This window comes from Eulemur rufifrons, chromosome 25, assembly GCF_041146395.1.
Source record: "Eulemur rufifrons isolate Redbay chromosome 25, OSU_ERuf_1, whole genome shotgun sequence".
NCBI classification, from domain to species: domain Eukaryota; kingdom Metazoa; phylum Chordata; class Mammalia; order Primates; family Lemuridae; genus Eulemur; species Eulemur rufifrons.
This window is the reverse complement of record NC_091007.1, coordinates 1333144-1356684: the sequence shown is the minus strand read 5'-3', so window position 1 is coordinate 1356684 and position 23541 is coordinate 1333144. Positions and strand designations below refer to the sequence as shown.

General features: G+C 37.4%; 1 protein-coding gene across 2 annotated transcripts in view; it reads right to left on the bottom strand.

Moving 5' to 3' along the window:
* The window catches only part of NET1 (neuroepithelial cell transforming 1), a 32573-nt gene that overhangs the window by 1863 nt on the left and 7169 nt on the right, over positions 1–23541 (bottom strand). The window contains exons 2-11 of one of the 2 annotated variants that reach the window (XM_069458706.1): positions 22675–22741; positions 18563–18622; positions 4656–4763; positions 4069–4236; positions 3603–3665; positions 3186–3282; positions 2996–3072; positions 2028–2285; positions 1396–1566; positions 286–472 (exon numbers count right to left, since the gene is read on the bottom strand). In XM_069458706.1, the coding sequence (XP_069314807.1) occupies positions 286–472; positions 1396–1566; positions 2028–2285; positions 2996–3072; positions 3186–3282; positions 3603–3665; positions 4069–4236; positions 4656–4763; positions 18563–18622; positions 22675–22741 (1256 nt within the window). Of the gene's footprint in view, positions 1–285; positions 473–1395; positions 1567–2027; positions 2286–2995; positions 3073–3185; positions 3283–3602; positions 3666–4068; positions 4237–4655; positions 4764–9523; positions 9722–18562; positions 18623–22674; positions 22742–23541 lie in introns of those variants that run through there. The other variant, XM_069458707.1, reaches the window with a different exon arrangement.

Here is a 23541-nt window from a genome sequence, read left to right as displayed (position 1 = left end):
TCATACTTAAAAATGTTTATTCTAGAGAAAGTGTTCACACAATCTTAACATGCATGCTAGTCTATAAATAACAGTTAGGTGGATACATTAAATTAAGCCTGTATGTTACGCCTTAGACACACCTGCTGGTGTTAGAGCCACAAAGCACCTGACAACCCAGTGAGTGTGTAACAAGTACAGGATGATGGAACCATTTCATTTTTAGAATTCTTAAAGGCTAAAACCAAATTCATTTAAGATTCTGAGCTTGTATTTCTTTAACTTATTTTAAAGCTCGTATTTTACCTTTATCTGAGTTGCTGAAAGCCCCCCGGAAGGACCCTCCCATCCGCACATCTCCATCCTGCAGGTCTTCCAAGACCAGCTCCTGGACCGGGATCGGCTGCCGGTACACCTGGTAGGAGTGCCGCTCGTTCCGCGTGACAGGCCGGGTCAGAACCAAGATGTCTTGAAACAGGAAAATGTAAAGTTTCTGGAGAAATGGGAACAAATACCTTCTAAATATGGAACTTCGTGATTTTAAGTGACTGACATACGTTGTTAAAATAGTTGATCAGACTATTAATTTTATCAAATTTATTTTCTAAGATCTCTCACAAATGACCTCATAAAGACAGTGATTTCAAGGGTATGCATGTTCCATCTGGAAGGTTTTTCTATTTTGAGACTACATAAAACTTTTTTTTATTGGAGTGTAAAATCAGATTAACCAACAGTTAAGTAACACTATGCATCATGAAGACCTATCAACAGTAGCATGACTTGAAACACCAGAACCATGTAGCACAAATTTCTAACAAAGCAGGGATTAAAAAATGCAAGCTGGTCAAATATTAATGGTTCCATTTTGTCCCACACAAAATTAAGCCTTTAAATAAAGAACTAGGTCCCAAGAGGGAAATCAGAGATGTCAGATTTTAACTTTTTCTAAAACAAAAAAAAAATAAAAAAATAAAAAAAACAAACCCCAACTTATAAATTGGGCTTTTTAAAAGCAACAAAAATACCATTCCATGATTGTACTTAGTTCTAACAGGTACTTTTGTAAATTAGCATTTTTAAAATAAATTCACTTTTATTCAATCTGCTTCAGAAATTTGTTGAGTAAGTAGCGCTGAAAACTATTTCTATAAACTCCTCAAAATTTTTTTGAAGGATTTCCTTTTTTATTAAACGTTATGGACCTTATAGGATATTTAGAAAGGAACCCCAGCCAAATAAGTTGTTTTATGCTTCAAAACTAAAAAATGAAGTCTTCCTGATTCTCCACTGAGACATCCTTCTTCCACTACGTCATGCATTTACCCTTACAACCCTGCGTCACAATTTACACGCAAAGACTAAACCGGGCGGGAGGGGAAGCGCAGCCGCCCCGGGGGCGTCGGAGGCACGTACGTGTCCGTGTTTGTTCTTCAGCTCCCCGTGGCACAGCAGGACTTTGCTCGCTTCGATCCTCGGGTCCTTCTGCTTCTCATCCAGATACTCCAGCTTGTCGATGTAGTACTGGCACTCGGATTCCCCTTTCTTCACATTGATGTCAGAGAGAACTCCTTGTATTATCAACACCTAAAAATTACCAAAAGTTTGATGGAGCAACTTCAGTATTCAGTATGTGAACTCATCCTGTTTCCCCACAAGGCAAAAATGTCAGGAGACAGAAGAATTTGAAAGCTTGCAAGGAGCCTAGAAATCTGTTAACTCAGCCAGCCCCTTCACTTTACAGATGAAGACACAGTCCCAGCCAAACCGGGTGGCTGGTCCAAAGTCACACGTCTGTCTAGTGAAGAGATCAGATTGGAATCCAGTCCCTCGATTAAGATACAAACATAAAATGTGTTACGCACGACACATGTACATCTCCTCACTGTTCACTGCACAGTGAACTAACGTACTGGTACTCAGAACAACAGAATGCTTCACTATGCTGGTTCAACATACGGAAGATTTGGGAGTATAATTTTCTAACTTTCTAAGGCAACCTAAGGTATAAACTTGAAAAACGAAAGGATCACTTAGGGACTACTTACAGCATCCTCCAGAAGCTGGACATCAGGGTGGTCTTTGGGAGTGTGTCTAAGAATTTCTTTCAACAGTAAAGGATACTTGACTAGACGGCTTCGAGGTATATCTAGGAAGCTCCAAAGATCTAGTTTTCGACTGAAGGGAGACTCAAGGCATCGCTGGAGGAAGTCCTGGACTCTTGGATCCTGTTTCTTTTGGTCAAGCAGAGCTTTGGCTGCCAGCTGGTTGCTGCAGTAGCCTTTGTAGGCGTTCAAGCCTGGTAACTGAAGAGCAATCAAAGAAAAACAATGAGTTCCTATTACGACTGAGTGTGTAAACAAGCCTGTGAACGTGAACACAAAATGTGCAGCTATTGAGAGTTTTAACAAGCTGTGGACATTGTCCTGCAGATAATTGTGGGAGCAGACTAGTATTCTAGGCAAACATCAGAATGCTCTTCAAACTTTCCTAAGTTGGCTAAATCCAGCTGAAGCCTCAAGACTTCTACCTGCCCGGACCTCAGAGAGGCCTGCAGTGTGTGTTCCCAGGACACCTGAGCGTCCTCTGCCACACTGATCACCAGCCCTGAGGCCGCTTATGTCTGGGCTAGTCCCCCGCTGATTACAAACACAGCACCTGCCTTTCAGCACCGCACCCCCAGTGCCCACGCCTCAAACAGTGCCCAGCACCCGGCAGGCCCTTGCACGTTACGTGAAAGAATGCAGCAGATAATTAATAGCACATAATGTGCAAATTCTGTCCAAGCAAGAACACATTTGTAAACAGATGTGTAATACAAATGAAACTGTAACATTAATGAAGTTTATTTTTTTAAACAGACTGTAGCTTCTTATATCACTGTAAATTTGTTTAGTTTTAATGCCTTATCTGTTTGTAGAATCCAGTTATGAGATCACATCAATCTGATATTCATCAGAAACTGCTACAGGGCACATCTGTAAGAAACCATATCTGGGATCAACTCGCCACATACCCAGTTTACCAGAATGTGACCAATCTGCTCCACTGTCCCATCAGGCTTGGTTGCTTCTCCTATTCTTGCCAACAAATCTGAAGTGTAAAAATGCAGAAAAATAGGTTAGCATTACATTAGAAGTTTAGATTTAAAATTACTTGTGCTACTGCTGTTCAGATACTAATGAAAATTAAGTAGCATATCTAACCTTCATGCAGAGGTATGTAAGAGTCCAAATCACCAAATATGTGTGTGAGTTCTTCTTCCGACATGATGGACAACTTTAACATGGGGTCGTGGTAGGCCTGGCAGAGGGGAGAAATGTGCAGAGAGATCAAACATGAGAGGTCTATCTTTGGATGCAAACAGGACTAATTACATAGAAGCCAGTGTGGATTCTGTTTGCTACACATAAAAGAAATCAAAGTGTGTGTTAATCCCCAAATAGACTCTTACTAATACTCATTAGTAAGATGAGTATGTGTCCAGACCTCATCTAAAAAATGTATTCTCCAGGAGATATTTTCTACTTTTTTACTTCTAAAGGTTAAGAAACTTATCCTTTAGAATCTGTGAAATGTAATTTTTAAAAACTAGGGCACATGATAAAAAGTTACTTACTGACCTTTCTTGCAAGCTTGAGATCTTCAATTAAATCCTGTTCACCTCGGGACATTTCATATATTGCCTAAAAAACATCCCGCAAAAATCAGAGGTCATTCCTTCGAGAAAGAAAAATTATATACAATTGATATTTTACATTATTTAACTGATATTTTGAACAGTATTTTTTCAAATGACTCAGTCTGAAAACCATAATTCAGAATGGAATCTCAAAATAAGAGGCTGCTGTATGTTTTATAATTTTACCCCATTAGAGTTAATTTGATGACCAGCACCCACACAAAGTGTCATGCACCATTTTGAATTATGTCATGTGTTATGAATTGTTGTTCAAATACAAAAAAAATGCAAGTTAATTTTGCCATAGACATTAGCCTGTTGTTCTGGCAAAACACACGTTTACAAAGCAGGGATCCTTTTTCAGTACAGGCCAATAGACTGGGTCGTGGGGTGGAATGTCAGCGTACCTCCTGACGTTTGATTTCCCGGGTGGTCAAAGACTCCTTCGTGCTGACGTCCAGCATCTCTGACCACAGCACGCTGCTTCTTCTCTTGGCAGGTGTCGGCGCTGCGGATCTGCTAAATGACTTCTGGGCAGAGGCTGGGGATCTGTGGTCACCACGGAGGGTAAATGACTTTAAAAAAAATGGCGAACAAAAGAGAAAGTAAGATTTGGAACAAACAGTAATTATTCCCTTTTTCTTTTTTTAAAGCAGAGAAAGACAGATTAAGGATGAAGTTCTGAGAATTTTTCAACGCAGAAAATCATTTATTCAAGTTTCAACCTGTCATTCTAAAATATTTATCAGCCAAAACTACTTTTTGTGAATAAAAACTAGCCAAGATTATCCAGTGATATAAGATGCAAATTAATATAACGAGGTTGTACAAACATTGTTTTGGTAATAATATTCCTTTCTAGCATATTACAAAAAGAAAACTTATATTTAAGTATAATAGTGTAAACTTGTCTATACAGCTCAGAGAAAAAACAAATTTCAGGCTTCTGTAAAAAGTCCCCCTGACTACATTACTCTCTCCCCCCTTTTTTTACCTGTATTGTTTGACCAAAACGTCTGACTGCTCCATTTCTTACAGGAGAGATTAAGTTTGCCAAGGACGTGACCCGAGCTAGAGGTCGAACTCTTTTATTGCTTGGCTCCTATAAAAACAAAACCAGATTACACAATGTATTCCAGGTACAATGATTTCATACAAGCTTGGACAAAGTTAAGCCCTCTCACAAAACAATTTTTGTATCTTATAAAATACATAACACAAAACTCTAAAAATGAATGTTGTTTTTCATTGTTGAAACAGTAAGAACACTCCGAGTAGCAGTAACTTGATAAATGATGTAAGGAAAGCCAAATATTTGACTATCACTTTGAGAACATATTTCCATTAAAAGATAGACTAAAATTAAGGCAAAGAAATTACATCCGAAGATTCGATAGAACTTTTTATAGTTTAATGTGGTGAGTAACTTTTTTTAAAAGCCTTAAAATTATGAAAAATTTCAAATAAATGAAAGCAGAGGATAGCATAACAGATCCCATGTATCTCTCCTTCAGTTTCAACAATTTCTAGTACAATTTGTTTCATTTCTGGCCCTACTTAAACATTTTAAAGCAAACCCAGACATTATGTAATTTCATTCTTAACTACTTCAGTTAGAGAATAACCTTTAAATAAACATGTCTGACAATGGACTGGGTCAGAAAGTGGTGAAGCCAAGGCAGGGGAGGGGTTAAAAGAGCTCCCAGGCTCTGGTGTCAGACTGGATGCAAATCCTGGCTCTAGTTGCTAGGGCACACCATAGGCCTCAGTTTCCTCATCTGTAAAATGGGGCTAATAACAGCACTTCTCTTATGAAGTTGTGAAGATTAAATGAGTAAACAGAGCTCAGACAGTGCTTGGCACGTATTAAGTTTTAGCTATTACTAGCATTCTTTTCTAGGGATGCACTTACTATATAAACACTAGGATTCATAAATAATTGGATCCTCTTTCATATGTTAATTTATTAACTTAAAGGAAAAATATACACAAATTCAGAAATAGTAATAATATTGCAAATACATCACTATCATTCAAGGACCTCAAAACTTTATAAAAATTGCATTACTTCTCATTTTATGGCTAGGAAAATGGAGGCATACCATTAGGTGACTCAAACAGTTATTGAAAGGAAGAATGCCAGATTACAAAATAGGTAGGTCTGTTCTTTATGATATCTATGGAACCATAACTATTTGTATTTGGTGCCTCTGACAATTGTGGTATACTCAACATAAACAATTTGTTGAGAATTCAGGACGTATACTTTAAAATTATATTATCACTTAAAAATAACCCCTTCAAATAATTTAAGAATGAACTGGCAGAAAAAAATTAAAACTACCTGGAAAGAAATTTAAACGATCTGAATATCCAAAGAAGCAATCCGACTTATTAAAACTCCCAAATGAATACATACATATCAGAAAGGAATGCGAACTACTGAAGAGACTTTGTAGATAATCAAAGAGAATTCAGAACTGTGCAGGCTTTAAGAGGTGGAGTTATAGACCAACCCCACCCCCTAAATAATCACCTCCAAAGTAATACTTTGAATATAAAGCCACCAACATGCAAATGTTCAATTAACTGAAAAAGAAACTCTGAGATCTGTAGCAACACAGCCCACGCCGTGTGGCTGAGGACGTGCAGACGCCGGCGCGCATCTGTGCGGCCTGAGTGACGCGCGCGCGTGCGGGGCCGGCCCAGGCATTCCTCTCCGTTTAGCACAGGCAGCACAAAGAGTCTCCTGTTGGACTGCAGCTAGAATTACCTCACGAAGTAAGATACGCCAACCTCAACTAGAAACAAAGCAGCTGTCAGAAAGTTCTGCTCTGCTCTTTGGAAACAGAGGTTAACTCCTCTTCCTTGTTTCAAGCATAACACATGTGACTTCCCAGTAAATCACAAAATAGTTAATTTCAATTTAAAAGTCTTGAGAAAGGTGCTTCTTCCATTGAATATGGAAGGAAAAGTTAGTTTAGCTGGGAGGAAAGAAACTTTTGATGTCTATTTCATTACAGAAAATCACATTAGTGATAAAAATTCTTATCTTTATAGGATCAGTTACTGTACAACTTATTTCCTGGTAACTCAAAATTATGGGATATTTAAAATAAAAACTACAGAATTTAGATTTAGATAATTGAATGTAAATCCATCTAAAGCATATTTCTGAAACTAACATGGACTTTATGTCATTTCTTAAGGGTGCATGTTATGACAAGCAGTATTCAGTGATTAAGTATGTTCCACAATCCTTAAAAAACCCAACTATGATCTCACTTCTCAACACAAGATATGCTACTCTTCAGAGTTTACCACGTCTAAAAGGTCTGGGAAGAAGCGTGGTGCTAAATCAGGAACTATGGGTGGGGGGAGGGAGAGGAGGTAGACACATTTGCACATGCTTTTCAAGACTCAGTAACTTTCCTGCCTTAATCAAAGAACATATACGAAGACTGTTTGGCAGATATAACTTTTAGCATATATATTTCAAAAGTATGAACAATTTTAATAAAAAGCCTTGAAAAGTGTGATTATGAAATGTAAAGGTATAATACTGAATATGGCCTGCTACTAATATCAGGATACACACACTATTTGAAAAAAATATCATACAGAAAGAACACTTTTGTGAAAAAGTGATAAGGATTAGGCATACTTGGGCCACCTAAAAGACTGGGACAACAATTTGTCTCTTTTGGAATATAGGTTAGGATTTGGCCCCCAGGGAGCTGCAACCAAAAGTAGTTTTCTTTCAAGGTCCAGATGAACCATTTTAATAATCCTGGTTTGGCTATTAAGTACCTAAACATTTGCATTGTCACAAAACATATTTCTAAGACAATATTTTTAGAGAACTGGTAGTACACCCATATTCTCTGTAAAGAGGATACAGTATTTAGAGGTGATGAAGAGAAAGCGGAGTAAGAATATACTTATTTTACCCACCAAAAGTAAGGCTCCTATGATGGTTTTGCTGTTATTGTTTATTTTTGTAGTGCTGGAAACATGTTAGGCAAGTACAATAAGTTTAAAGAAAGATAAGGATATTGGAACTATACTCTCTTCTAAAGACAATCTGAAAATCTATGAGAATAAACAGAATACCAACAAGTTTTACGGGCTCAAGGAACTTTCTGCCCTAGGCCAAGCTTTCACCAGGGCTAAAGTTCACTTGGAGGAAAAAAAAAATCCCCAATACCCTCTAACATAAGTTTATGTTTATTTAGGTTAATTTTTAATCAGACTATCGAGTTTAGCTAAGCAGTCACATGCATTATAGGGAATCTGCCCTCTGACCAGGCTTCTAATTAATTAATTTCTATAATCCACTTGCAGTCAGATTTTGTCTTAAAATATTTTTCGGGTATCTATAAACAGAAAATTGTTAAAATTAATACAAAGTCTTTTATCAAGGCTATACCTTACACATAAATGCAAGAACATGGAAAAAACCTGTTGAGAATCTAGCTTTTTGTATAAAGGATTTTTCTTCTAATATGCCATTTAGAGGACATATTTTAGGAGGGGGTCTCTTGTATAGGAAGTCAAATCAATACACTTAAAAAAAACAGTACATGTATGGGTTTATTCGTTTTGAGTTACTAGACAAATAATCTACTTGGCAAGAACTTAAAAATAAGAAGAATGTAAATAGAAAGTTAATTTTAAAAAGATAAAAATAAGTTATGATCACACACGGGATTTCTTCCCTTTCTAGAAATACTCAAATTATTTAAGGCCGTGTTGCTAGTTCTAAAACCCCAACATCCCTGTTGTCTTTAACTTTGGCAGGAAGGTACGCCAGAGACATGGCCTGTGTCTGATACCAAACAAAGACCAGTTCTTGTTGGTCCAAAAGATGATCAGTTTCAGGATTTACACTAAGGGTCATGGAAGAATTGCTCTACGCAGAGGAAACGCTTATACATTCCAAGAAAACAGAGGCATATCAACAAAGACCAAAAACAAACAAGCCAAAAACCGAAGCCAAACCACACCAAATAACAGTGTACCTCCTAAAGATGGCAGCTACCAAAAGGTGTGTCTGTATGACAACTTTGTTGAGGTATACAATAAACGGCACGTATTTAAAATGTATAATTAGATAAATTTTGACATATGTCAGCAGCTGCAAAACCATCACCACAAGCAAGAGATAGTTAATTGAACACAGGAACACTATTTCTATCACAAAAGTGATAATGTAGTATACACCCACAGTACATATACTGCAGTGTGTACTGTAAGTAAAATACCACACAGTATTAAATCAACTGTTGAGATTATGTAAAATGGCATAAAAATAATTTATTCTGATAAATGTTTATAAAGACTTTTAAAAAAACCATAATGACTTAACACAATTAAAGCAAGGAGGCTGGAACTTAAATAATGGCTCATCGGCTTAAATATTCTAACATATCTCTTTCTTTCTGAAGAAAAAAGTGGCACACAACGAACTTATCAGATGTGGAAAGAAAAATAAACGCGCGCCGGTCACACGGCACTTGAGCTGCAATTTGTTCACTAGCATGAACTTACGAGGAAGGGATTCTTAATTTTCCTCCCCCTCCATTAGAGCCATACTAAGACCGGGTGACATAAATGCAAGTTAAAAAACTGTACCAAGTATCAGAAACGTGACGAATTTAACCAACTGGAGGAGCAGGTATACCTAAGACCTTTTCTTTCTTGTATAAAGTTGTGTGCACTCAACTCTGCCACGTGTAAACTAAACGCAGACCACAGTCCTTAAACGAACGTCAAACCTGCACACTGTATCGTTGATAAACTGTTAAAAAACTCGAAGTCCGGCGGGGTCAGAAGGCGCCCTCGCCCCACCGCCCGTCTCACCTCCTGCTCGCGGAAGGACTGGTTGCTGGCGTCCAGGACGCGAATCGTCCTCTTGATGGGCAGGAGGCCGCCCACCTCGTCGTGCGCCACCATGCTGCCCGCGCCCGCGCCCCCGGCCCGCACGAGTCAGCCGCGCACGCAGGCGCCGCGCAGGCACCCGGGCTCGCCCCACGCCGGGCCCCGCCGCGCGCCCATGCTCCGCCGCTGCCGCGACGCGTCTGCCCGCCGCCCGCGGCGCGCGCCGGCCCCAGGGCGCGGGGGCGGGGCCGGGCCGGCGGGGCGGGGCCGGCGCCCACGTGACCGCAGCTGACTGACAGCTGGGCACACCTGGGCGCCTCAGCTTTCGCTGCCCGAGAGAAAGCTCTTTATCAAAAGGTTTGGAATTTCTACAGCAAGAGGAGAGGGGAAGGAAGCTGGGTTAATGCAAGGCAGAAACCTCCCTTCCCGATGTAGTAACAAACTGCTAAGTTAGCTACTCCAGTGCTTAGTCCCAGGGAGGCTTTCTATAAAACTCTATTGCCTAGTAAGGAATTTAGTATGGACAAGTTGGCAACTTCAAGTAAGAAAATAGGAATTCGGGGTTAAATAACTGTGTATCTTAAAGAAAAACCCTAATTATCCACGCAACTTGCTTTTATTTTACAGAAATACAAGCATCTTCACAATTGTAAAATTATCAAGAGTCTTTATAAAATGGTTCCCACCATTTTTTCTGAAGAGGAGCAGGCTAAATGCAGTCCGTGCACTTCAGTTTCACTGTTACTGAAGTCGGTTCCCCGTCAGGTTATGGGTGAAGTATCATTGGGCTTCTTCAGATTTTTAAAGCTCAGTATTTCTTAGACTTAAAGGCAGATATTTGTCTGTGTTAAAAACTTGGTATCTGTGCATTAGATGTACTAGATAACACAAATACATAAAAGGTGATTTCTGTTCTAAAAATCCATAACATTTTTAGGTTCTTCTCTAAACTGAATTAGCTGATCTTGATATAGTCCTAAGAGGCTCAAAAGACCTACTTAGAAAGCCCTGCATTTTACAGCTGAAGAAATGAGGCTCACAGAGGTGAAGGGACGTGCCTGAAGCCATGCACAGTGACAGTCTCAAGTTCCTAGTCTAAATCCTTTCCTTTGTGGACCACCACCACTTCTGCTGGTTTGGTAGGCTTGCCATGAAGCAGTTTCTTTCTTTCTTTCTTTCTTTTCTTTTTTTTTTTTTTTAACACAAAGTGCTGCATTCTATTCTGAATGGTAATTTTTTTTAACTGTACACAACTATGATATGACATTCACAATTTACAAAAACATTTCTATTCTTAGGATTTATTGGAATCAGAAAAATCTACTATATAAAAGGCAGTACTCTAGACACTTGGGTGATTTAAAAAAACCAGGTTTCATATCTGTTCCTAAAGTGCTAACAGCCCAACTGTGTAAAAGTAGGCCACACGAAGAGATACTTGATACAAGACAGCTTTTGCAAATTCCAAAATAAGCTGTGTAGCTAGGACTTCTAATAGTCTTCCAAGGTCAGAAATGGCAGGGAAAGATGCTATGGAAGAGGCTGTGAGATGCTATGTCAGTGGGGTCTTGAATGCCCTGTATTTTTCATAGGTTTGAGCAAGAGGAACGTGTGAAGAGGATGAAGGAGTGAACACACACTGTGAGTCAGGGCTGTGGGTAAAGACAGAGCAGATGGCTTTATTAAGCAGGTGAGAGAGATAAGGAGAACTATGTTGTTGTAATAAGACACATGTGGTTGGCGTTTAATAAGATACATGTGGCTGAAAGATGACTGGAAACATAATGCAAAAACCAGAATCAGGTGTCAAGAACTTTCCCAAAGGCAGGGGCAGTGGGAAAGGAACAGGATATATACAAGAAGTCAAAGATGCCTAAGATTTTTTAAACGTGTGTGGGGGGGTAATTGTTACTACAAATAAAGAAATAAGAAGGAATGAGTTTTGAAAGAAAATTCTAAGTTTCTTTTTAGATATACCTAGTCTGAGGTGGTGGAAGAGCATGCAAGTGAAAATATTCAGCTAGTAGTTGGAAATGTTGGACAAGAACTTGCATAAGAGGCTGGAGGGTAGATTTAGACTGAAGACTCAGATATATAGAGGTCAGAATTGAAGCTTGGGAATTTAGATGCAATGCCTAGGAGAGAAAATCTAGGCAAAAAGAACACCAGTCCAAGGATCTAACTTTGGAGGAATGCCAAGAGAAAGAGAATTTTGTCAGAAGGGAAAAAACAAAGGGTTGAAAAACTGTTAATTATGGCAAAGAGGTCAAGGAGGTTAAGAAAAGATTCATGGATTTAGCGATTACAGGTTCAATGAGGGTCCCAAGTGTGCTAGTTCAGTGGAGTTAAGACAGACATAAATGATAGGGGTTGAAGAGTGACTAGAGAAGAATAAATAGTGGGCACAGACTATTTATAATGACAAATAATCTATAAAAAATAATTGACTCAGGTTTCAAGGGCAGTGCTCCTTCTCCCAGGACGGCCCACCGCTGCCCCTCTGCAGCCGCCGGTGAACAAGTGCGTGTTCAGTTAGCACTCAGGGCATCTCGAGTCTTGTCAAAATGGTCCATAAAACCAGAGGGCTGAACCGGGCCTCCGCGATCCTCCGGAGTTGAGGAAAACTGACCCATCCTCCTCAGTTTTCTCGGGAGGAAACTGAAGGATGGTGGTGAAAAAATAGGAAACTTAAGGTCTTACGTGGTGACAGAGCTTATGCATGTTATCTTACTCAATCAACTCTATGAAGTACTTATTATTATCACCATTTTAAAGATGGAGGAAGCTGGGACTTAGAGAAAGCTGAAGAAACTTGTCTAAAGGAGCCTGATCACTCGGCGGCTGGACAGGGACTTGAATCTGGTCCGCTCAGCTGCCGTCACAACGCACCTTCCAGATAGGACAACACAGGTAAAACAACACATGTGCTCTGGGACATACTAAGTGCTTCCTAAGTGTTAGTAATAGCAGAGTTAGTTTTACAACCTAAGTTCCCTGAATCCCAGGCTAGTAGGGTTCACTAAATAATTGCCAACATTTTATAGAAAAAGAACCATAAAAAAAGTTGAAAGATCAGCTGCTTTAAAGCCTTTTTATAACAAGGCATAGGGTAGGTAAAAAGATTATAAAATGGTTTCAGTTGTTTAAGTATAGAAGAGACCCTATTTCAATAGATGATAGTACTTTAATGATGTTATCTATAGCAATTACTTATATAATAAAACTATCGACAAATGGTATAACTGAGGCACAGAGCAGTTAAGTGTTTTTTGTTTGTGTAGAAAATCTAGAATTTATAAACTTAAAAACTCGACTGAATTATCTAAAAACAATAATGCAGCTTTGTAAAAGGCATCCAGGTTTTTGATAAAATTACTGGTTTTGAAACACCAGGTTAAGTTACAGCCTCTGTTCTGCTTGTAAGGAGCCTTTAACCCTGTCTTTCCTAAACTATGAATTAGGTAAAGAGAAAGATAACATTGTTTCCTTCCCTTTCGTACAGAAAAGGGACTGTCAGGTTATCTTTTCTCCCCTTTTAAATGTGAAAAAATGTTTGGAATTTAGCAATAAATTAGAGCTTAAGAATAATCATTACTTTTTTTGGTTTAGGTATTGTTTTTATTTACTGTTACCTGGAACAATAGCAAACTGTTGGAAATTAGGCTAGGAAAGTCATTACCGGGAAAAAGAAAAATATTCTCTGCTGCCCTCTACATGGGATATTGTGAAATGCAATTGTCAACCTGTTTTTTTCAACTTTGTATTTGTAGGGATATTACATAGATGACTACCTAAACAATTTTTAATCTGTAGAAAAATATGGATGACAGTAAAATTTGTATCTTTAGCCCTTATAAAGCCTTCATGTTTTATATTACTAAATTAAACATATTTAAGAAATCATACAAGTATATGTAAAAGATTCCACAGTTCAAAAGGTATATGTTAAGGACTTTTTCTAAATATTAATGTAAGAAAACTGTTCCATTTTAAAGCTCTACAGTTCAAGAGTACAAACCTATACTATCAATGTGTTTCTCACTAAAGACAGGTTAAAAATAAAATTTAAAATCTTACTAAAAAAGGAAGCATTGATTGAAAAATGGAATTTTTAAGAAGCCAGAGTTTCAAAATATCTAGTAATAGGTTAAAAACAAAAACAGAGAGTTACAAGTGAACTAGATGAGTATGAAAGAAATTAGTAATGAAGTAATATGTGGATTTCAGATTTTAAAAATCATTTGGTTTAAAAATATGAATGTCTCCAAGCTTTACTAAGAATTTGGTTTGAGAAAAGATCATCAATTTAGATCAAGTAAATACTATTAGTATATTAGTATAAATAGTCTGACAGGCTAAGTTTGGTATTGTCAAAACAATGGTTTTTATGTGATGACACCACAAACAGCAAATAAAATGCGGTAACAGTACCGTCAGCGGTGACTTTTGTCTCATCCAGGATAACAGGTAATTCCCAGTGTAGAAGATCACACATGCTTCTGTCACAGGATGGTAAGTGGGATTCCTCCCACTTTCCCTGACCTTCAGCTAACGCCCCAAACTGAAGACGATGGCACTGTGCCCAGTGCTCAGCTTCTTGTTCTCCCAGCTCACCGTGACGCCAGCCATTGCCACACAGGCCAGATCAGCAGCCACATACCAAATGCAAGAGGGTTTGCTGGTCCGTTCCAGTAGACTGTACATCTTGCACAAGAGCTGAGGTTACGACTACCACTTGAGTTTACAGTGGTCCACCGTCATTTACCACAATCCCACAGTCTCACAGCCTCTTGCCTCAGCTGCACTGTGTTTATCTCCTGCCTTCCACCCTGGGCTTCTTGGATGCTATTGTGTGGCATTTGAGCATGTGTAGCCTGGGAGTGTGAGGGACAGACACCCCAAGGGCCACTGTTGCCTTGTGGAACACAGGAGCTGGAGGATAAAAGCTCCCCTCTGCAATTCCTTGAGAAGACAATTCTGCAACGTACCTTATACAGCTTTTCAGAGGGTCCTAGCAAGATCAACCCCAGTTGCCCAGGAGTGACCAACTTAATTATAGACACTGCATGAGCCTCCTTCTGTTTCACTGCCCCACTCTGTTCCCTGGGATCACACCTCAAGACAGACCACCTGTCAATGAGTCCTTGTTTTAGGCTCTGATTTCTGGAGGGAACCTAGGCTAAGACGTTGACACTGACGTTGGTCCTAGAGATCAGAAACACGGCATGGGACTCTGGAATGGAATCACTCCTTGGTAAAATGGTGATAAGGACTACAGGTATGGTGGAGATGAGATACAGATGGACAGGTGAAGCAATGACTTACATAGTTGCGATGGCAAATGAACAACAGAGGGGCAATGGCAATCGTAAGGATTGTAGTGTTGGCTGCCTTTCATTAATTGCATTAAAACCCTTGAAAAAGCAGCTGGAAGAACCTTCATAATGTTCTCAGAGTCATGGTGGGAGACATGTCTCCTATGCTACTTTGCATCAGGGGAGAAGGAGGGAAGGGTTAAGTGCTAGATAATTAAAATAATGCCCCTAGGAACAAATCAATTTACAACAGCCAAAAGGAGGGAGTTAAAGGCATTATATTAATATAAAGGCATCAGTATAAAGATAACTGTTAGAACAAAAACACAGACCTTCCTAAAAATCAAAAGATAAGCCAAGCCAAAAAACACACACACACAAACAAAACATAAAGAGATTATGCTATGGTTTATCCAAGAAAGTGGGATTATATGCTGTGTGTGCATATATATGCTATATATACAAATATATACACAATTGCATATATTTTAAAAGTGGAAGGATAAACCATAAAATTAAAAGGAACAGATTTCATCTGAAAGAAAGAGTAGGGTAGAAGAGCCATGGACAGGAACAAGAGTCTTTTGTAGAATTGACTTGGAAATTCTACAAAATAATTTTCTGACATAATTTTAAGATAAAATTATATTAAAAAAGTTGTAATTCTTAAAAATTGAAAATAAAAACAAATGAGCTGAAGGCATCATTACAAAAAAAGGAACTAGTCTAATAATTTAAAAACAGTAATTTGACTGTACATCCCTAGTATGCTGTAACCTATAGGGGGGGAAAAAAAAAGCTGAAAAATACAAGAAAACATAAACTGATTTTAGTATCATCTATAGTATCATCTATAGTAATGCAAACTGTTGTCTTTGAACCATGGGATAAATCAAATGAGTAATTAGGTCAGTGTTCCCAAGAACCTGGATTTTTGGTGTGGTTGAAAGAGCTCTAGATGGTAGGATTGATGAGATTAAGTAAAAATGCTGTAGATTTGAATTTTATATTTCAATATAAATCCATATTTTATTATTTAAAATTATATTTATTTCCTAGCTCTGTCATTAAAAAGGCCTACCAACAATGACCAATCCAGTAGAACGGAGTGTTCCTAAGGTCCAGATTTTAGCCTCTACCATTTTCTAAAGAAACCAGGCTCCCTTTAGAAATGACTGATTCCAGAAATGAAGCAGAAAAAAATGTACAAATGAGCCTGAAATAACTTGTCATCCTGGAAGGCGCGGAGGCTACTCATCCCCTAGATACGAGGTGAAGGTCGTGTCAAAAGGACATAGGAACCAGCCTGAAGCAGCATCCAATAGCCAAAGACGGGTAAGTTAAGCATCAGTGAGAATAAGAACTGAAATGAATCAAAGCAAAACAAATGTGTTTATATCCATGTGTTCATAATAATATTAAAAAGAAAAAAAATCATTAGTTACTTTTAGAGAATGCTAATGAATGAAACTAATTATTTTTTAAAACTGATGAAGGAAGAGAATCAAGCACTTGTCCTGGCTTTATTATAAATCAGTACCTCAGAGTGACCAAAGGGCTGATGAGGGGACTGTCGTCTTTACAGAGTGTTCAGTTAATAAACAGAGGACTGATGAAGGCACAACATTTCGTAACCTCCAAGGAAACAACGGATCTAGGCAATGCCCATCCATTTCGAGAGTATCCCAAGAAGACATTACGTACTTTCTGAGAGAAGTACATGGCCCAAAACCAAATGGATCAGGCCTCTAGATCTAACTACCAACTTACCAGAAACATATGGAATAGAGGAACATAGTAATCGTGGGGATGCAATCATAAATATTCAGGCCGTGAAAAGCTCTACAGGAAAATCCTGTATCACACGGTTTCTTCAGTAACAAAAATTGCAAGGAAACAAAGAACTAGAGGGGAAACCTATAGATTAAAAGAACTTAAGACACACAATGTATGGATCTTATCTGGATTCCAATTCAAACAGACAAAAGGAACAAAAAACAAAAACATACAAGACCATCAAGAAAATGTATGAACACCGAATCTGATAATAAAGAATTATTGTGTGGGTTTTGTATTGTTTTGTGAAAAATGGCATTTTATTGTATTTAAGAAAAAAATTCTTATCTTAAAGATGATGAAGGTAATAGATAATGTAATAGTTACAGATGAAATGATACAGTGTCTAGGATTTGGTGCAAAATAAGACAGGAGGTGTAGGCAAATGGAGAGAGAAGTAAGACTGATCTGACCATAGACTAGGGATAATTGCTAAAGTTGAATTAAAGAAAAGGAGGATTTTCTTTAAATAGATTTGATCACGTATTTTATTGTGGCAAACTATAAATACTGTCTTATTTCTGTATGTGATTTGATTTGAAGTATACCTAAAAATATTCAGGGTTGCCATTTCATACTTTTTTTTCTTTAAATGCAAGATATTTTAAATGCAACTAAAATTGTTTTACAAAATGCCTAACACTTAAAACATGTAATTCTTCTATAAAGACATTATACACTAAAAATAAGACAAAAACCTGGTTTGCTGGATTTGATACAATGCTAATGGGCAAATTATAAAAATTTAACTTTTAGACTTTTTTTTTTTTTTTTTTAAGAGACAGGGTTTTGCTTGCCCTGTAGCCCAGGCTGGAGTGCAGTGGCCAATCACAGCTCACTGCAGCCTCGACCTCCTGGGCTCAAGCCATTCTCCTACCTCAGCCTCCTGAGTAGCTGGGACTACAGGCGTGTGCCACCACACCTGGTTAATTTTTTATTTTTATTTTTTGGAGAGATGGGGTTTTGCTATGTTGCTCAGGCTGGTCTCGAATTCCTGGCCTCAAGCGATCCTCCTGCCTCCACCTCCGAAAGTGCTGGGATTATAGGTGTGAGCCACCACTCCCAGCCTTAGAAAATGTCTTTAAAAAGAAACAGCAGCAGTTGCCGCTGTCAAACATAATGTCAAACATTTTTTAAAAATCTCATTTAAAAAATGTACAACTTTTTCATTATAATCTTAAAAAAAGACTCCCAAAACTCAAGATGCTTTGGTACAATTTGCCAACTGATAAAAGTGGGGCAAGTAATTCCAAAAATACCAGGTTTTTGGACTTAAGTACAATTTTACATAAAAGACTAGGCAAGCATTTTTGTGTGCACACTGAGTTTATCATAGGTCACACATTTGAAGCCCATGGGACACAATCTGACAAGTGTAGACAATGTAGACAAGTTGTTTGGCTTACATGGTTTTTTTTTGTTTGTTTGTTTTTAAGAAAAATTTGATTCAACATTTAAAATTCAGGAGATTTCACATAAAAACCCAGATTTTGACAGAGCTACACGAAACAAGGGGCAGAGCAAACCAGTGGCTGCTTTCTTCAGGGGACTGGTGCTCTCCTGGTCACCGCTGTGCCTCTCCCACCTCCGTGGCTGGCACAGATTAAGGGCCAGTCTCCTCAGGCACCTGGGTCTGCCATCACTACTTACAGCCTGACACTGTTTTAAGAGTGTTTTCTCCGTAATCTTAACAAAGAAGCAGAATGGCAAAAAGAGTGTGTCTACGAGCCAATATTATTCAGTTTTGCACTTAAAAAAATGTAAAACTCCCGCCCCCCAAACCTCAGCATTCATTACTCTTATAGAATAGACATAAAATGCTATCTGCAGATTTTAAAGTGTTTTTCTTTAACAGGACAGCAGGGCTTACCTTCAGATCAAGGCTGCTCAGGCTTACAACATCATCATCTTTCTCTCTTCGTTTTCTTTTCTATAAGAAAAAAAAGATTTCATTTTCATATAGAAGGAATGCATTTTACCCCATTAAACAGAGACTCTGTACAACTAAAAAAAAAAAATCACTTTAAAAAAGTTCAGCATTGGCTGTATTCACAAGGCAATTACTTTGATGAGGGAGGCTCATAAATTGTCTGCAACATGTGTACTCTCTAAATAGCTCCCTAAGCTGTCTCTTTGCTGTAAAGTGATTCCACCCTATTAAAAAACTTAGTTATGTAAAGTTTTTCAGAACTCTTACGTAAGTCAAGGGCTGGCTGTATTTGTTAGAGAAGAGATAAAAATTACATATAAAGGCAACACTTTTTTTTAAAGGAACACATTATTTATCCTATGGAGGAGTCCTTCACGAGAAAAAGAGACATCCTTTTCTCATCGCCCAAAGTAGTATTTGTTGCCTGAGGCAGGATTTATTAACTGGAAGATGAACAGCCATGTTCCTGAGTATTGGTAGTAATCATTCATCACCTTCACTCAGCCCTGCTGCCAATGGTAGTGGCAAAACTCTCTACATCGCTCACATTTCTGGTTCTTAATCAGTATTGAATAAGCACCCGTAAGTAACACTCATTCTCCCACATCTCAGAATAACTTTTCAGATTACTTGTGACACAGCCTAGCTCTTGTGAACTCTTAAGTGACCGGCCAGGGCTCGCTTCCAGTTCCTGGCCCCACACTGAGGAGAAACTGCTGGGAAATGAATCAAAATCGAGCAGGATAGGGACAATAGAGGAAAGAGAAAAAGAAAGGCACAGTCCGGATAGCAGGAGGCTGTAGAAAGCAGCTCTCATGAAAACAACACCCGGGAAGCTCTGTGCAGTTAGAAAACCTATCTGAACCAGGCCTCCATGTACAAGTTGTGGAAAACTACATTCACATTAAGATGATCAGAAAATTCTCAAGTCCTACACACAATCACTCTGAGAAAAAAGGGAACAAGGGACCGAATGCCATCCCCTTAGGAAATGAAGGCACACCAGGAGGAAATGCTCAAACAAGCAGAACAAAACATAACATGCTATTTCAAATTGAGCTAAAAGACTATGAAAATGGCATAAGACATGAAAGAACAATATAAATAAGAATTGGAAAAAACTCAGAAAGGTGACAGAACTTCAGAAATCTTTATTGATCCCAAGGTCATATCCAGAAGATGTAGAAAAGCATGACTAATGTGATCTCAGTTTTGAAAAGTCAACCAACCAAACATCCTGCACCCAGGTATCTACCCGTGAGCGTGTGTATTAGTCAGTAACATGAGCAAAATATAGAGGGGTACATGCGGTGTGTTGGCAGGTTAGAGGAGAGGCTGGGGATGGACTTACACGGGGAAGGAGACAGAGGAACCTGCCTGGCAAAAAGAGTGTAGTGAGGGGAAAAAAGCACATATATGATCATACTTATGCATTTATATGAAATTGTATACATGTGTGAGTATATGTATAATGAAATTTAACAGATTTTGAGACATTCTACTGTAATTTTTTAAAAACATTTTAAAGTTCTGTATTTCACATTTATCTCTTTAATTCTTCTGGAATTTACTTTTGTATGTATGTGGCATTAGATGGAACAGTCAGTTGCCTCACCCCTAACACCATTTGTTGAATGGTGTTCATCACACCTGTGACCCAGTCAGTCCTTGTAGCTATGTAGGTCAGTTTCTGGGTTCTTTATTTTGTTCCACTGATTTATTATTTATTTATCCCTGTGCTCATATCACACTGTGCCTTAATAGCGAATACAGTAAGTCATAAACTCCCTACCTTGTATACTGCTTTTGTTATTTTGGGCCTTCTCCTCTTCCACATGAATTGTAGAATGAGATCTATTATATAAACTCTAATGGAATTTCTATTAAAACTGCACTGAATTTATGGAGTAATTTGCAGAGAATTGACATTTTTATGATATTGAGTCTTCCTTGCATAAATATGACATCTCTCTCCATTTAATTAGGACTTCTATGTTCTTCATTAATACTTTCCAATTTTCCCCATAAAGGGGGTTTCAGACATTTTTTTTCATGGATTTATTATGAGTTTTAAAAAATTATTCCTATTTTGGTAGGAGGATCTTTAAAATTATACTTTACTGTTTATTGCTATTATATATATATAGTCTATTGATTTCTTTTTATGATTCTTATAGCCAGTTTGCTCTCATATGTTCAATAGCTGTTATTAATATTCTCTTAGATGTTCTATGCAATCACTGTCTGTAAGTAATGAAATCATACTGTTGCCTCCTTTCTAATTTGTACACCACTCGTTTTTGTCTTACTGTATTGGCTTACGGAGTTGCAGACATGTTGATGGCAGGCTTTCTTCTAAACTTAAAGAGAATATTTCTAACATTTTATCATTATATATGTTGTTTGTGGTAGGTCCCAGGGCTAAGGAAATTCTCTACTACTCTCGGTTTGTCGAGAGTTTTATCATGATTGGGTATTGATTTAGTTTTTCCCACTGTTACCTTTCTTTCTGTTTTCTTTGGTTTACTGTATTGCTCATTTTCTAACCTCGAGTTAGAGTCTTAGTTCATTAATTTTTATTCTTTTTCTTTTTCAAACTATACATTTAAAAGTTGTTATCACCCTCTTAGTAATTTTATACTCCTTAATAATGGCCAAAAGTTTTGCTACATAAACCACGTGATATTTCTTTTGTCATGGGAGACCTACCCAAGTGTTTTCCCAAGTGGGATATACCCCTCCCAGAGGGTAAGCAAGATATCGTCTCTGGAGTACAGGAAGAAAATATTGGAACTTCTTTTTTTATATATTTTAAATCCTTTAAAAATAAGCTTTACTAATAATTAATATACAGATGATGAGTTCATCATCACCTATAAGACTAAAAACAGTGATGATCTAATCAGACCCAATAAGAAGTCAGCCCCAACTCTGAAATTGTCACGGCTATTAGAAACATAGATTTATGCTTACTAGCATTAACCCCTAAGTGTATATTATGCTTTGAGATATTAGCTCACAATGGTAGTGTGTGTATATGTATACACACACACACATAAAAATTATAAATAAATCTATCAGTAGTACATGTTCAAAATATTTTTGCTGATAGTTTTGCACAGTCAAAAGTTTGGAGATCCTTCTCTATTCAAGTTTGCTGTTTAGGCTCATCAACCTGTGGGTGAAAAGGATCAAGATGGGAAATGCTTTAAAGGAAAATGCAGAATTGCTTAAAAATCAGGAGACTCTTGCCAAGAATGCTTTACTGGTCAAATAATGTATGTAATGGGTGTAACAGTACAGAAATATCAAACAGGAATGCCCGATACATATTTAACACAAAAGAACAGAATACAAATTGAATATGTATTGCTGAAACCAACAGAACATCATCAAAACATTTACATAAGTAATATTTGAGAAACTAGAAACAAAATCATTTTTGCTATTTCCCCCAAATACGAAAAGCATAAGAATCATATATCTATTTGTACACAGTTTATTTATATATGTATTATAAGCTAATAAGTTTTAAGTACAAAAAGAATTGATTTTCTGTGGTCATCTCACACAAAATTAAATGCATCTGTAGTCTTGCTCTAAAAATAATGAAACAGTTCCTCTATTTTGAGATGATTAACAGTGGAAAATAATTAATTCATTACATATATATTATCTGCAATCAGAATTTTTATATTTTCCCCAAGGGAAAAAAAGCTGTTAGAGAACGTACATAAAAATAACTGCACGTTTCATAATATACACTCTGAAGTTTAACATTGATAGGAATCAGAGAAAGGATTGGATAGAGTTAAAATTAATAGATATGAGTACTCTGCAAAATGTTTTATATTTACTTGAAATAAAAATTTGTTTCAGCTTGTTAGCAGGAGAGGACTAAATCAGGCTGCCAAAGATGGCTACAGAAATTCTGTTCCTTGAGATATTCAGAAGTACAGACGACTGAGCTGTACCTACCCTCTGAATGAAAGACAGCCCAGGAATTAATTCTATCTAAAATCTTGACATAAAAAGCTCAGGTATCCACTTACCAAAGTGAAGTCCCAATGGGGGCCAGGTGTTAAAAATGTGAAAGAGCTACCTCTCCGAAGGGAGTGTCTGTTAAGAGAAAATCCAAACAATAAACAAATAGAGAATAACTTTTGTCTAATAAAGCACTAGACAGAAAAAAAGCTATCTTTTCCATAGTCTCAAAACTGTTTAAAGTAGTCTGATTTGTCATTCAGTCTTAGAGATAAGAGGGATGGTAGGCAAAACAAAACAGAACAGGGTATAAGTTCTGGTCGTTTTCACAATCTTCACGGTGAAAGAGCCTTTTTAAAATTAGTGAACAGATTATTTTAAAAAAATAATTCACCAAACCAAGCAGAGTTTATCTTAGGAACATGAACATGGTTCAATAATATGAAATCTATTAATCTATTGCCTTAAGAGGTTAAACAAAAAACAGCAAATAAATTTCCTTAGGTACAAAAAATTTGATAAAATTTAACACTCACACTTAATATTAAAAAAGGATACTTTTAACAAACAAAACATAAATGCACATTATTTACAATTTATATAAAATTCTTTTGATTTTTAAAAATTATAATTTAATGAAAAGCTTTGAGTAACTACATTTGAGATAAAGGTCTCAAGTAAGATTAAAATTTGACTAGAATTTTGTTTTTTACCGTTAAGTGATAGATTTTCCTTTAGTGTTTTCTTTCCATTCAATGTAAAGAAATAAAGCAAGAGAAACCTGTGAGAAAACATATCTTTACCTTTCTGAAATAGAAACTAGTATGTTTGTAAAACATAAACCTTTATGTTTATAATCACAAAATACAGCTAGCACAGGAGACAACTGATAAGCTACACTTATTGTTAATCACTTCAGATGTAAACAAATGTAG